The sequence below is a fragment of the Carassius auratus genome, unplaced genomic scaffold (genome assembly GCF_003368295.1).
Source record: "Carassius auratus strain Wakin unplaced genomic scaffold, ASM336829v1 scaf_tig00034504, whole genome shotgun sequence".
Lineage (NCBI taxonomy): Eukaryota > Metazoa > Chordata > Actinopteri > Cypriniformes > Cyprinidae > Carassius > Carassius auratus.
The window spans coordinates 20,096-35,951 of NW_020526154.1; the positions used below are offsets into that span (position 1 = coordinate 20,096).

The following is a 15,856-nucleotide window of genomic DNA, read 5'->3' on the forward strand; positions in this document are numbered from 1 at the left end:
ATCAACTGATCCACTGTTTCCATGTTCCACACAGACACTTTATTACTCCCTTTTCCCCCTAATGACCCCAAACACCCAGTCTATATACTGCAGATAATAGTATAATAAAATAGTATAATATAATAGCCTGTTTATACTAGAGCTAGGCTTTTCTCAGCAAATAAATTAAGTGCTTCACAGAAGTCTGAATTACTCTCTTTTTTTAAACAATATTGTTACATGGCAAGTAGGTTTTAACTTTAACAAGTTATTTAATTTTTTTATGAATTCGAATTTACAATATTGCAGATATGTTGTACATATATTTTATTCCTGTCTCGCGAAGAAAAACAAACAGTACTGCAAATATATAGTGTCAAGTCGTCGGACACTTGACAATCATCACGTAAACATGGCACAAATGTGTAAGGAATAACTTGCTGATACAAACGGGGGTAAACAATTTTTTTCAGGAATACAGAGACACACATAATGATATTCTGGTATTTGTGGGGCTGTTCGGAAGGAATTTGTTGCCAAAGCCGTGGGCATAGCTTGACATTTGAGCTACTGTATAGGGCAGTATTTCTCACTGAGCGTTTAAAAAACAAGAGAATCATTGTTGGTACAGCAGTGTCAAAAACATTATTCAATATAACATGTGCATTATTTATATATGTACATAACACTCATTTCTATAGAAATAATTAAAATGTACTTTGTTATATTGTGCAATGACAATTTCAATGGCTTTACTTCAATGACTACAACTGGGATGTTTCTATTTCGTCAGTCAGTCTTTCTGTCAAACTCAATATACTTGAGTGAATGATTATTTTTTCTGGAAAATCAAGGATTTTGTGATCAAAAAGAGAGAATACATGGAGTAAAAAAATGAATCAAGGTAAATTCATAAAATAATTTTCTAACTGTTTGTAAAAAGGAGACAAAACATGTTACGGACAAACATAGAGTTCTTGCTCTTATTTCAGAGGTTGTTACTCTGAACAGACAAAGCTGCCAGAAAATACTTTACATTTTGAAGATTATTATATTTCTGAAAGATTTTTTTTATGCTGTTGTTTTGTGGTTATGTGGCTTAGAAAGTATTTTCTCCTGCCATGTCATTTATAGTAACACGTTGGTCATCCCCAGACCCCCCCCCCCCCCACCACCCCTTAAAACTATATATTCCAGACTTTTCAAGGGCCCTCTCTTCCTTTGGGGCCCTGGTAATCAGTACTGGTTTTACCCCCAGTCCGACGCTCCTGCCCCAGATCATTCTGAATGGCTGATTGTCTTCAAAAATCAATGCTTTACTGTATGCACTTGCATTTTTGCTGCAGTATGTCAGAAGAGTGAGGAAAGAACTGTCCATCTAAAATGAGTCTCCCAGAGGAAGAGAGGTAAGACTGTTTCTGTCTTCAATTAATTATTTCAAACTATTATTTCTGTGAAGAACAAATCCTTGTCACAAAGAGTTTAGTACATGATGTATTTTACATTTGGAAATACGGTGCAAATTGCCAGTACTTCATAATTATAAGTAATGTGCTCCTGCACTTCTACCGTAACTGCTGTTTTGGGAAAACAAATTCATAATTTTAGTTAACAGACACTACAAATTACTAAATATTAACATAAAAATACTAGAAAAACTAGACAATATACATTTAAAATGTAATGTGTTGAAATCTGAAAAAGAAGGAAAAAAAACTCTATCCTTAGCCTGTAAACATTTTCAGCTGTTCATTCACTGCATGCAGTTCAAGTCAGTTTTGCTGATATAGTTGCTTTAACTTATTTATGGTATATTTGTTGGTACTAAATTAATGCATATATGGATTCACTGTCGTAAAGTTTTAGAATCACAGGTGTTTTACAGGAAAGTGTGAATTATGAAGGGTGAGGAACCAGCTTCAACTGGATGTTAGTTTAACAATGATTTCATTGCTGCAGTCCTGATCATTTATTATGATGAAGTCTCAGACCAGGACATAGTTTATGTTAAAGTTCTAAGTGTGGTGCAAAAATTCTTGATATTGAGATTCCTATTTTTTCTCTCTCTGTTCTTTGTGTCATTAGTGTAAGATCGGGCTCACATGTGTTCAGCTCTGTGTCTGTTAAAAGTGACTGGTCACATGATCCACCAATTAACTTCAGTGAGAAAACACCATCATCACCTACCAAAAGGTATTTCATGTGTTTTACATTATAGTGTTACATTAGCTCCACTGTGGTGTACATGCATTTAAAACTTCATAAAACAATAAATCATAGTATTAAATCTAGAGCAACAGGAGCTTCTTTCCAATAATACAATTACACAGGGGACATAAATTTACCATGGAAAATACATCAGGCAACTAAACATCTATACATGAGAAGTACAAATGCACAGCTATAGTGGATTTAATTACACTAAATCTCTTAATTAAAATGAGACTGAAACAGCTCCTGTAAAAAAAATGTTTTCTTTCTCTCTCTGTTCTTTGTGTTATTAGTGTAAGGTTAAGCCCACATGGGTTCAGCTCTGTGTCTGTGAAGAGTGACCAGTCAAATAAGGATAAACCCAATTTCAGTGAGAAAACACCATCATCGCCTACCAAAAGGTATTTTATGTGTTTTGAATTATGAATTTGTGTAAACTGTGATAAAATAACAACATAAACTAAATTCTTAGTGTTGCATGGCTTTAATTCCTTCCTATGTAATGATTGTAATGTTTCTGCCTGCCTCCATTTGCAGCATAACATATACCAACATCTTTCATATTTTTCAGAATTGTTGTGATAACTCACTGGTGCTAAAATAGAGAGCTTCATGAACCTTTAATGAACCTCAGTCTGAATGTATTCATATGAGATCGAATAACTTAGTAAAGTGTTTTTTCTCTCTGTTCTTTGTGTCATTAGTGTAAGATCAAGCTCACATGTGTTGAGCTCTGTGTCTGTGAAGAGTGAATGTTCAATGTTACGTCCGTTAATATTCAGTGAGGAAACACCATCATCTACCAAAATTTATTTCATATGTCTCTTGACATTTGTGACTATATCTAACTGCATTGTAAATTGACCCTTTTTTGTTTAATGATGAATGCTGGGTAGGAATAAAATGCTGGTTTGATTGAATGATGGTTTGACCCAAAAAAAAGTCAACAGTGCTCCTGTTAAATTCCATGTATTTTCTTTCTTTCTTTCTTTCTTTTTCTTTTTTTTTGTGTGACTTAGTAACAAAGGACAGAAGACCACAGTTAATATTGGTGCAGAATTTACACGGTGGCAAACATTAAAAGCACAGAAGGGTTTGAAGAGTGATGTGGAACTGGCAACTTTTCTTCTCAACAGGTGTGGACACAAGACACCACAGTTTACCTTTAAGTTTACCTTTACAGTTTAACATAAGCTACCATGGCATAAGTAGTTTTTTTTTTTTTTTTTTTCAAGAGAGTAAGTCTTGACATGTAACTGGGCTTTTGCATAAAAAAAAAAAAAGTTAAATTTTCTGCATGCCATTTATCTGCTTTTTCTTAAGGATATATTGGATATATCAATATATTGTGTAGAAACACACAATTTTATTTTAATTTACTGTGAACACTGGACAAATTAATTTTGATAACAGGGTTCAATATGAGAAATCAGCCTCAGAATTCCAGACGTACCGCCTCCGTAAGAGTTCAGTGAAAATCGCCTCTGGATCTTCCAGGTAGAAGAATTCTTCCATGGCTTTTTGAACAGCTTTCATTTTAGAACTGTATCAAAAATCACATAAAATTATAATGCTATATCAGAGATGTGTAATCTCCTGTGTTAGGTTGTGTTGCATTTTTAATCTCACAAATGTATTAAATAATAAATAGGCTATTTATAATAAAAAATAGTTTTGTCTATTTTATGTTCTAGTAAATTTGTAGTTAACTGTGTAACTAGCACAACTTCATTGATGTACTGTATGTACTCTTGCTTTACTGCAGTTCATTTTAGATGTAAAATATATGTTTTAAACGTGTTTCATTTTTTGTTTGTTTGTTTGTTTGATTTTTTAGGATCTTGAGAACAAAATAGTTGTATTTCTGAAAAATGAGCTGGAAAAGTTGAAGAAAATATTACAAAAAGAGAACACACAGTACTTTGTGCAAGACTTCAATGAGGGCATGTGCAGTATCAAAGAAGCAGCTCTGGATATCACACTTTACTTCCTAAGAGATATGAAGCAAGATAAACTTGCAGATACTCTAGAGGGTAAGATGTTCCTAAAATAATAATCTGGCATATCATCAATGTATGCATTTTAAAAGAGGTGCATACCATTGTGCTTTTGCTCCTTTTTGTGTATTTAGATGAGCTTGTCCTTATTCATCAGCGACAGCTGAAATCAAACCTGAAGAGGAAGTATCAATGTGTGTTTGAAGGAATTGCAAAGCATGGTGATTCTACACTTCTGAATAACATCTACACAGATCTCTATATCACTCTGGGTGGTAGTGAACAGGTTAATACTGAACATGAAGTAAGACAGATTGAGGTTGCTTTCAGGCGTCATGAATCACAAGAGATACAGGTTGAATGCACAAATTTGTTTGAAGCACCTGAACAAGACAAGGAGATCAGAACTGTACTGACAAAAGGAGTTGCTGGCATTGGAAAATCAGTCTCTGTGCAAAAGTTTATTCTGGATTGGGCTGAAGAAAATGAAAATCAGGATATCAGCTTTGTATTTCCTCTTCCTTTTCGGGAGATGAACTTAAAGGATGAAGAAAACCAAAGCTTGATGAGCCTTATAAGTCAGTTTTTCCCAGAGACAAAAGGACTGAACCTTACAAGAAGGAATCAGTTCAAAGTCCTGTTCATCCTTGATGGATTGGATGAATGCCGTCTTCCTCTTAACTTTGAGGGTAATGAGACTTGTCGTGATGTAACATCACAAGTCTCTCTGGATGTTCTCCTTACGAATCTCATCAAGGGAAATCTGCTTCCTTCTGCTCTCATCTGGATCACCACAAGACCAGCAGCTGCCAGTAAGATTCCTCCTGACTGTATCGATAGGCTGACAGAGATACGAGGATTCAATGATGCACAAAAGGAGGAGTACTTCAGAAAAAGATTCACAGATGAGAATCAGGCCACCAAAATTGTTGAGCTTGTTAAACATTCAAAGAGTTTATTCATCATGTGCTACATCCCAGTCTTCTGCTGGATTTCAGCCACTGTTCTACAGAACATTTTGGAAATTAAAAGAAAAAATTATATCAGAAATACTGAAGACACTCCCAAGACTCTGACACAAATGTATACACACTTTCTCCGCTTTCAGATCCAGCAGAGCAGACAGAAGTATGATGTTTCCTGGGATAAAGATACCATCCTTTCACTGGGGAGACTGGCTTTTCATCAGCTGGAAAGAAACAACCTGATCTTCTATGACACAGATCTGGAAGCCTGTGGTATTGAAGTCTCTAAAGCATCAGTGTATTCAGGCATGTGTACCCAGATCTTTAAGGAGGAAACAGGGATCATCCTTGGTACCATGTACTGCTTTGTTCATTTGAGCATTCAAGAGTTTATTGCAGCCCTTTATGCACATCTGTTCCTAGACCTCAACAACAAAAGTGTCTTTGATCAAGACTCTACAGAACAGGTAAACAAAAGTGAAACATTGACTGATTTGCTCAAGACTGCAGTGGACAAGGCCCTTGAGAGTGACAATGGACATCTGGACCTTTTCCTTCGATTCCTCCTTGGTCTGTCACTTGAGTCCAATCGTCCACTTTTAAGAGGCCTGTTAACTCAGCAAGACGGCAATGACCAGAGCTACAAGGAAATAGTTCAGTACATCAAGCAGAAATTAGACTCTAATCTATCTGCAGAGAGATCCATCAATCTGTTTCATTGCCTGAATGAATTGAATGACCACACTCTGGTGAAAGAGATTCAAAGCCAACTTAACAAAGGAAGTCTTTCATCTGCTGATCTTTCTCCTGCCCAATGGTCTGCTGTGGCATTTGTATTGTTGACGTCAGAAGAGGAGCTGGAGGAGTTTGATCTACAGAAATTCAAGAAATCAGATGAATGTTTCTTTAGACTTTTGGAAGTTGTCAAAACTTCCAAAAGAGCTCTGTAAGTCATTTTTACACTCATTTGAAAAGTACATTAAGTCACATATAGTTAGTTCTGAATCCATTTAATGCATCTTTAATATCTATATACATAATATTTTCTCCATATATAATTTAGCTCTAATGCTTGCTCAGTCAGATCAGATCACAGAATGGAATTGTTCTTTCTTAATGGCTAACAGAAAATAAGTGCAATTTACCTCACTGACCATAGCAAAACTTAACAAAAAAAAAAAAAGACAAAAATGAAAGCGGTGAGTGGTACAGGTGGTGTTTGAGCTAACGCTCAAATATGACTATGCCATCCTAGGGCTTGCACCCAGGGAAATACAACGCACCCTCAGGTGCTGCTCAAGGAACAGGTTCGAGACTACTAAAAAGAGCAAGAGACGTGACTTACCCAGATAAAACGTTTAATTTTAAAGTCATTAATCCTACAATATTAAAAAATGGTCTCATCAACAGTTTACCAATTAAATACCCACAGTTACAAAGAGACCGTAATAAAGTTTTACAATTAACAGAAAGGACAATCCCCACAGCAAATCAGTGCATACAAATCCAGAAGCAAGTGACAAACCAAAAAGAAACTAAAGCAAAAGAAACAAATACACTGCCCTTCTGTTAAGCATCAATATCACAGATCAACACTTTCACCTGTAGATATAAATGCACTGAACACTCAGGGGAGCAGCGGTCCAGTACTGTGATGGCCCACTGTTATAGCTGCATGCAAAGGACAATGAAACTGTAGGATCAGATGATATTCTTTAAAAACAGCCGTAAGAACAGCCGTAGATGAAGCCAGCGTGAGAAACAGCCGTACATACTTGCTTATGAAACAACAGCTAGCACTCAGGCTACACATCATTCATAGACCACAGTGAGCTTTATGTTACTGGCGCTCATCACTTTGGATATGCACACACACAAGAGGAACAGTACATAGACCCCTGGATCTTTATGGACCACAAGACCAGAACACAGAGCAGAATAACCCTGTACCACTTAGACTTTATACTTATAAAGCCACTAGGCTGCCACTAGAACACAACTCAATGATTGAGCCAGCAGGTGTAATCAATGACAAGGTATCACTCAACGCCAGCGAGCGTGTCTTCCCATTGGGAATATGCAAAACTTAAAATGGAAACTTATTCTAAGGAATCCACAAACCGTGATAAAATTCATCCGGTCACACTTGGTACTTATCTAAATCAAGCAAACAAATGCTCTAATGATAACTAATAATTATTATTTAGAACTGTATTGATTAAATGCAGCCACTGAGAAGGCAGGTTTAATGTCTAAGTAACTGTTGAAAGAACAAGCAACAAATCCTCCACACACTTTTTGATATAGTAGCCAGGTCTCCTGCTTTCTATTTACGGACATGACAAAACCTCAGAAATGTGAATGATTAATATTTGTATTTAGCAAATATATTGTATGTATTCAATTTCAGCTTGTTTGTTGGTATTTTCCTGTTGTAGGTTAAATGAATGTGACTTAACAGACAGAAGCTGTTCAGCTCTCGCTCCAGTTCTTGTATCAGACTCAAATCTGAAAGAGCTCAACATGAACAGTAATAACCTGCAGGACTCAGGAGTGAAGAAACTCTGCATTGGACTGAAAAGTATAACTTGTAAATTAGAGATACTGAGGTACAAAACGTGTAATTTGTTTTTACATATTCTTTACAAGATGTATTAAGTGTTTATACAATGTACTGAAATACTGTTAATTAAGTTTATGTAAAGCCTTATAACTAATGCTCCTGTGAAAGTCATGTAGAGCAGTGTTTACCAACCCTGTTTCTGAAGATAGATAAGACAGTGTCTGGACACATATGGTCACAATAGATTTATTTGAAATGCACATAGGTCATGTTGGTATGTGTTTATTGTGGTACAGACTGAACAACTTTTATTTTTATTTATTTATTTTTTTGGGGGGGGGGGGCATTTTGCGAGCATGTATTGTAAATTTTCTACATTTTAGAATCTATACACATTGACAAGTTGTTTATTTTTTAGGCTCCGTAAGTGTGATCTAACAGGGAAAAGTTGTTCAGCTCTGGCTTCAGTTCTCCATTCAGACTCCAGCAGTCTAAAGGAACTTGATCTGAGCAATAATAATCTACAGGATTCAGGAGTGAAGCTACTCGCTGATGGACTGAAAGGGAACCATAAACTAGAGAAACTCAGGTGAGTTGATGTGTAACATATTAAAGGTCTCTAAGACCTTTTCTTTGCCTTATATTCAGTCGGGCTGTACATTGTTACATATATGTTGCACATGCTAAGAACAAATCATCTGTGTGGTGAATACATTTATTGCATTAGCATGTGCGCGATACAATTTTGCAATGTGTGTGAGCCTGTTTACAATCCTGTTGTCCAAAACAGATCATTTAATGGCATGATTTCACTCCAAATTCACTTCTTAACATTAGTCAAGTGTTTTAAATGCTTTTTGTTTTTTGTGTTTTGAGGGATTTTCATATCAGAGATTCAGGTAGAATACATATTATTGTGTAGCATTCTATAAAGTGATAAAGACTATTGATGTTATTAGCATTGCATTAAAATATGCTTGATTCTTATGAAATAACCAAGATGGATGGATGAACATGGATAAACCATATATTACCGCAATTGTATTATTATTTTTTTTCACTTGTAATCAGTTAAAAGTCTCTACCTGTGTTTTATTCAGTTGAAGCAAGAGCTGAATGCCTTTTTCAATATTAGGTTTTCCTTCAACATCATAAGTTAAATTACTTCTGTGAGTCTCATTTCTGGAGTTTGTGCATAAAGGTTCCCTCTGGATTCCAGTATGAATAAAACAGACAGTACATTACACATATTTACTCATTAGTGGTCATAACACTTTGTTTTGGGTAAAAATTTGAAAAATATAACTTCTCTATAAAGAAATTTGAAGTAAATATATGTTGATCCATACATCTTTCTCCAGTGTAGAGAAGTGTACAGGCATTATTTAATAATTGTATATTTTTGTATGTTACGATATTTATACCTGTTCTAGTCTCTCTGAGTGCAATGTAACAGAAGAAGGTTATAAAGCACTGGCTTCAGCTCTGATATTAAACCCTTCACACCTGATAGAGCTGAATCTCACAGGAAATGATCCTGGACAAATAGGAGTGAAGCTGCTCAATGATTTAGTTCAGGATCCAAACTGTCAACTACAGACACTAAAGTGAGTCATAATGCAATAATGCAAAGCAATTGATATGTAGGCAATTTATTTGTAAAAAATATTTAATTAATATGAAAAGTTTATCTTTAAATTGTAATTAATCTTGCTTCATCTTCTCTTCTGCAGATTTTTGGGACCTGCTGCAGATGAAGCCTGTCAGTATGTGACTGGAATTGTGGGTAAAAACCCATTACTCCTGAGAGAACTGAATCTGAGTGAACATGAACTAGGAGACACACAAGTGAATCAGATCACTGCTCTTCTGCAGGATAAACACTGTAAACTCAACACACTGATGTGAGCATTTTTTTTAATGTATTATGGTACATTTAAATTATCATAAAGATATAATTATAATTAATACTCCCCATTGATCACTGAATGTTGTCATCAAGTATTTTGTGTTTATAAATTCTCTCCTGTTCTTAATTTTAGGCTGCATGATTGTGGTCTAACAGAGGAAAGTTGTTCAGCTCTCGCTACAGTCCTGAGATCAAACCCCAGTCTGAAAGAGCTTGACATGAGCAACAATAATCTGCAGGACTCAGGAGTGATGAAACTCAAGAATGGACTAGAAAATATAAAATGCACACTGGAAAAACTTGGGTATGTAAATTGAGTTAAAATATTCGAATCCAAAAATAGAAAGGTAAGATTCTTCTTATGCCTTCTTATGTCAGCACTTATGAAGAGGTGCAAAAAAATTTCTAAACTTGACTTTTTAACAAAGCAATAGGTATTTAAACAATATTCCTTATAATAATAAGACAGTGATTTCAATCATATTTAATATATAAAAGTATTATTATTATCATCATCATTATTATTATTATTGTTAGACACCTCTTTTCTGTAGACTTTCAGACTGCAGTATAACAGAAGAAGGTTATAAAGCTCTGGCTTCAGCTCTGAGATCAAATCCTTCACACCTGATAGAGCTGGATCTCACAGGAAATGATCCTGGACAATCAGGAGTGAAGGAGCTCAGTGATTTACTACAGGATCCAAAATATTCACTGAAGACTCTGAGGTGAGAGATATTAAATTATGAAGTATAATATATATAAAGTATAAAATTATAAAGTATATATAATTTTTTTTATTTATTTATTTTTTTTTTTTTGAGGAAAACATTCCAGGATTTTTCTCCATTTAGTGGACTTAAATGTTTCCCAATGATCTGAACTTTCCAATTGCAGTTTCAGTGCAGCTTCAAAGGTCTCTAAGCCATCCCATCCAAGGAATAAGGATATTACTTAGCAAAACGATCAGTCATTTTCTTAATAATATTTATATACTAACCACAAATGTTCATCTTGCACTAGCTCTGCGATGCACATGCACATCATCATACATTGCGTAATCACGTTGGAAAAGACACTTGGTTAAATATTTGTTTGTGTACTTCAAAATCCTCTCGTAATGTTATTTTACCTTATTTTGTGAACAACATCTCCATTTCTCCATTTGAACCTCTCGGATGAGAGTGTGGTGAAGGAAACATTTTGTCATAATTATTTTATGATTTATCACAGCACAGAGAGCCAACAGAAACCAAGCAAGGCGGTACCTAAGAGCATGAGAGTGAGAACAGAGAAGAACAAAAATAAATAACATGTACAGCACAAAAGGTTGCAGGCCATAACAATTAACATTTGTGGTTACATTTTTTTTTTATACATTTTCTTTCTTTAAAAATGTTTTTGTTTTGCTAGATAAGACCCTTATTTCTCAGTTGGGATTGTATAGAACCCTTTGAATCTGCAGTTTGGAAGTTCAAATCATTGCAAACCAAAAAAAAAAAGTTTATTTTATGGAGAAAAATCCTGTAATATTTTCTTCAAAAACCTTAATTTCTTTGTGACTGAAGCCAGAAAGACATGCACATTGTAGATGACATGGGGTTGAGTAAATTATCAGATTTTTTTTTCTAGTAGTGAACTAATCTTTTAAACCAAGAAAAGGTTATTTTTAAAAGCTTTGAAATTATTAAAGGCTCTGTCACAAGCATTTGAAAACAATTATTAATATGGCAGGTAATGTCAATGTACTTCTCCTCTGCAGGTTTTTGGGTCCTGCTGCAGATGAAGCCTGTCAATATGTGACTGGAATTGTGGGCAAAAACCCACTACTCCTGAGAAAACTGGATCTGCGTGAACATGAACTAGGAGACACACAAGTGAATCAGATCTCTGCTCTACTGCAGGATAAACACTGTAAACTCAACACACTGATGTGAGTATTATTCCTCAAAACACAATAATTATCAGTACTCATTGAATGTTGGCTTCAGGTACTATGTGCTTGTACATATCCCACTCATGTTCATCATTTTAGTCTGAGTAAGTGTGGTCTAACAGAGGAAAGCTGTTCAGCTCTCGCTACAGTCCTGAGATCAAACTCCAGTCTGAAAGAACTTGACATGAGCAACAATAATCTGCAGGATTCAGGAATGAAGAAACTTGGATTAGATAATACAAACTGCACACTGCAGACTCTCAGGTGAGTGATTTAAATCATAGTGTTAAACCATTTTTAATGCTAGATAATTAAACACATTTCAAGATTTTTTTTATTAGCAGATTTTTTTTTTAATTTTAAAATTATTTCTCAACACAATGTTGAATTTTTCATGTTTTCAATTGTATTATGTAAGACATTTTATTTTGAACATTTCTGTAGACTATCTAATTGCAGTATCACAGAAGAAGGTTATAAAGCTCTGGCTTCAGCTCTGAGATCAAACCCTTCACACCTGATAGAGCTGGATCTCACAGGAAATGATCCTGGACAATCAGGAGTGAAGAAGCTCAGTGATTTACTACAGAATGGACATTATCAATTGAAAACTATCAGGTAATTAAAACCTCTTTTTTATTATTGAAAGACATTAAGTCCAATGTACTGTATGAAACTAGATAAAGGTCTCAAATGGTCCACTGTGGAACTGTGGAACACTGCGTGTGTGTGTGTGTGTGTATATATATATATATATATATATATATATATACAGGTCCTTCTCAAAAAATTGTATATTGTGAAAGAGTTCATTATTTTCCATAATGTAATGATACAAATTAAACTTTCATATATTTTAGATTCATTGCACACCAACTGAAATATTTCAGGTCTTTTATTGTATTAATACTGATGATTTTGGCATACAGCTCATGAAAACCCAAAATTCCTATCTCAAAAAATTAGCATATCATGAAAAGGTTCTCTAAACGAGCTATTAACCTAATCATCTGAATCAACTAATTTACTCTAAACACCTGCAAAAGATTCCTGAGGCTTTTAAAAACTCCCAGCCTGGTTCATTACTCAAAACCGCAATCATGGGTAAGACTGCCGACCTGACTGCTGTCCAGAAGGCCATCATTGACACCCTCAAGCGAGAGGGTAAGACACAGAAAGAAATTTCTGAATGAATAGGCTGTTCCCAGAGTGCTGTATCAAGGCACCTCAGTGCCGACCAATAAAAAGAAAAGTGTTTTTAATAAAAAAAGTCAACCTTCAAATAATTATGTTCAGTTATGCACTCAATACTTGGTCGGGAATCCTTTTGCAGAAATGACTGCTTCAATGCGGCGTGGCATGGAGGCAATCAGCCTGTGGCACTGCTGAGGTGTTATGGAGACCCAGGATGCTTCGATAGCGCCTTAAGCTCATCCAGAGTGTTGGGTCTTGCGTCTCTCAACTTTCTCTTCACAATATCCCACAGATTCTCTATGGGGTTCAAGTCAGGAGAGTTGGCAGGCCAATTGAGCATAGTAATACCATGGTCAGTAAACCATTTACCAGTGGTTTTGGCACTGTGAGCAGGTGCCAGGTTGTGCTGAAAAACGAAATCTTCATCTCCATAAAGCTTTTCAGCAGATGGAAGCATGAAGTGCTCCAAAATCTCCAGATAGCTTGCTGCATTGACCCTGCCCTTGATAAAACACAGTGGACCAACACCAGCAGCTGACATGGCAGCCCAGACCATCACTGACTGTGGGTACTTGACACTGGACTTCAGGCATTTTGGCATTTCCTCCTCCCCAGTCTTCCTCCAGACTCTGGCACCTTGATTTCCGAATGACATGCAAAATTTACTTTCATCCGAAAAAAGTACTTTGGACCACTGAGCAAAAGTCCAGTGCTGCTTCTCTGTAGCCCATTTCCTGCACACGCCTGTGCATGGTGGCTCTGGATGTTTCTACTCCAGACTCAGTCCACTGCTTCCGCAGGTCCCCCAGGGTCTGGAATCGGTCCTTCTCCACAATCTTCCTCAGGGTCCGGTCACCTTTTCTCGTTGTGCAGCGTTTTTTGCCACGCTGTCCTTCCCACAGACTTCCCACTGAGGTGCCTTGATACAGCACTCTGGGAACAGCCTATTCGTTCAGAAATTTATTTCTGTGTCTTACCCTCTCGCTTGAGGGTGTCAATGATGGCCTTCTGGATAGCAGTCAGGTCGGCAGTCTTACCCATGATTGCGGTTTTGAGTAATGAACCAGGCTGGGAGTTTTTAAAAGCCTCAGGAATCTTTTGCAGGTGTTTAGAGTTAATTAGTTGATTCAGATGATTAGGTTAATCGGTCATTTAGAGAACCTTTTCATGATATGCTAATTTTTTGATATAGGAATTTTGGGTTTTCATGAGCTATATGCCAAAATCATCAGTATTAAAACAATAAAAGACCTGAAATATTTCAGTTGGTGTGCAATGAATCTAAAATATATTAAAGTTTAATTTTTATCATTACATTATGGAAAATAATGAACTTCTTACCAATATGCTAATTTTTTTTAGAAGGACCTGTATATATATATTTTTTTAAATCATTCTTTTAGGTTTTTGAAAAGTCCTGCTGCACAGGAAGCGTGTGAGTATCTCACTAAAGTCCTGGGTAAAACCCCATTACTTCTGACAGAACTGGATCTGAGTAAAGAAAAATTAGGAGATCTGGATGGAGAGAAGCTCTCTGCTCTTTTGATGGACTCCCATAGCAAAGTGGAGAAAATGAAGTGAGTAAACATGATTTTATATCTTCTGTTTATACAGTGTAAAAAAAAAACCTTGGTCACATGTGTGGTCTGTGGGATCTGTTGATCTGATGTGTGTTGAATATGTGCTGTATAATAACTAATGCTGTTTTTGTGTTCAGGCTGAACAATTGTAGGCTGACAGAAAAAAGCTGTTCAGTTCTAGCTACTGTTCTCTCCTCCAAAACCATCCTGAAAGAGATGAACCTGAATAACAGTCGTCTGCTGGACTCAGGAGTCAAAGAGATCTGTGAGGGACTGAAAAATCCTGTGTGTGAACTGAAGATACTCAAGTGAGTACATTTCGCCATCAGTTACACTCAACACAACATCAATCACAGTATTATATATTGCATTGTGATTATGTCTTTTAACTCCAGTGTGTTTTAGTCAATTTAAGATTCACAATATTCTGCTGTTATTAATTTGATCCACAGCATTAATTTAATTAATGTTTTTATTTTTCTGTAGACTTTCAGACTGCAGTATCACTGAAGAAGGTTATAAAGCTCTGGCTTCAGCTCTGAGATCAAACCCTTCACACCTGATAGAGCTGGATCTCACAGGAAATGATCCTGGAGAATCAGGAGTGAAGGAGCTCAGTGATTTACTACAGGATCCAAATTGTAAACTGAAGACACTGAGGTGAGTAATATAATAAAGTGCAATAGAACTAATAGAAATAAAACTAGTAGTAAAGTAAGTTGTCAAGAGGATTAGTAATTAAGTTTCAATAAAATTAACTTGTTTTTATACAACCAATGTTGAAAATATAAAAAATAAGGAAAATAGAATTTTGCAGCAAAATAGTATACATCGGGAACAAAATGGATGTTGCATCTTAATTCTTTATTTTCCTCCAATCTTGCACACTCTGAGAGCCATGTTGTCCCCAGGCATTAAAGATGCACAGAAAACACTCACCTCCAGTAATGCCAACTTAGCCATTTTGTTGCTAGATTTCACAACTTTTTTTTTTTTTTTTTTACAAAGCACTAGCAATGTATTCATCATCTTTTAACAAGTTTTAAAATGTTTCTAACTCAAATTCTACATTGCATGCATTGTCAACCTAAATGGGACGATTTTCACTCCAGTTTTTTCTATCACACACTGACTGAAAGATTGCATTGTGTGTAAAATCATATGTGGTGGAGCTTCAGCTTACTTCAACTGCAATAACATGCATTTGAGACAAAATTATTTTTGAATCACTTATGATTGTTACTCACTCATTTTATGTTTCTCAAGAAATCATTTTAAGATTGGAATGTGAGGCTTATTTAAAATATAATTTTTACCATTAAAACTAGTTTTGTAAAAAATGTTGATCATACAGAAACCTTTGAAATGATTACTCACATACTTTCACAAAATTCATTAAACGGCAGGTAATGTCAATGTACTTCTCCTGTCTGCAGGTTTTTGAGTCCTGCTGCAGATGAAGCCTGTCAATTTGTGACTGGAATTGTGGGAAGAAACCCGTTACTCCTGAGAGAACTGAATC

General features: G+C 35.7%; 1 protein-coding gene across 1 annotated transcript; it reads left to right on the plus strand.

Annotated features, from left to right (window-relative positions):
- The first annotated feature begins 1,330 nt into the window (after positions 1–1,330).
- On the plus strand, positions 1,331–15,612 carry LOC113081507 (NACHT, LRR and PYD domains-containing protein 3-like). The gene is given in 21 exon segments (XM_026253575.1): positions 1,331–1,385; positions 2,065–2,172; positions 2,484–2,591; positions 3,210–3,326; positions 3,604–3,653; positions 3,656–3,687; positions 4,028–4,223; positions 4,322–6,098; positions 7,591–7,761; positions 8,134–8,304; positions 9,149–9,322; positions 9,449–9,619; positions 9,758–9,928; positions 10,179–10,352; positions 11,387–11,557; positions 11,660–11,824; positions 12,005–12,178; positions 14,158–14,331; positions 14,472–14,642; positions 14,821–14,857; positions 15,601–15,612. Coding segments are annotated over 21 exon segments (4,347 nt in total). The 5' UTR covers positions 1,331–1,362.
- The last annotated feature ends 244 nt before the right edge of the window (positions 15,613–15,856 follow it).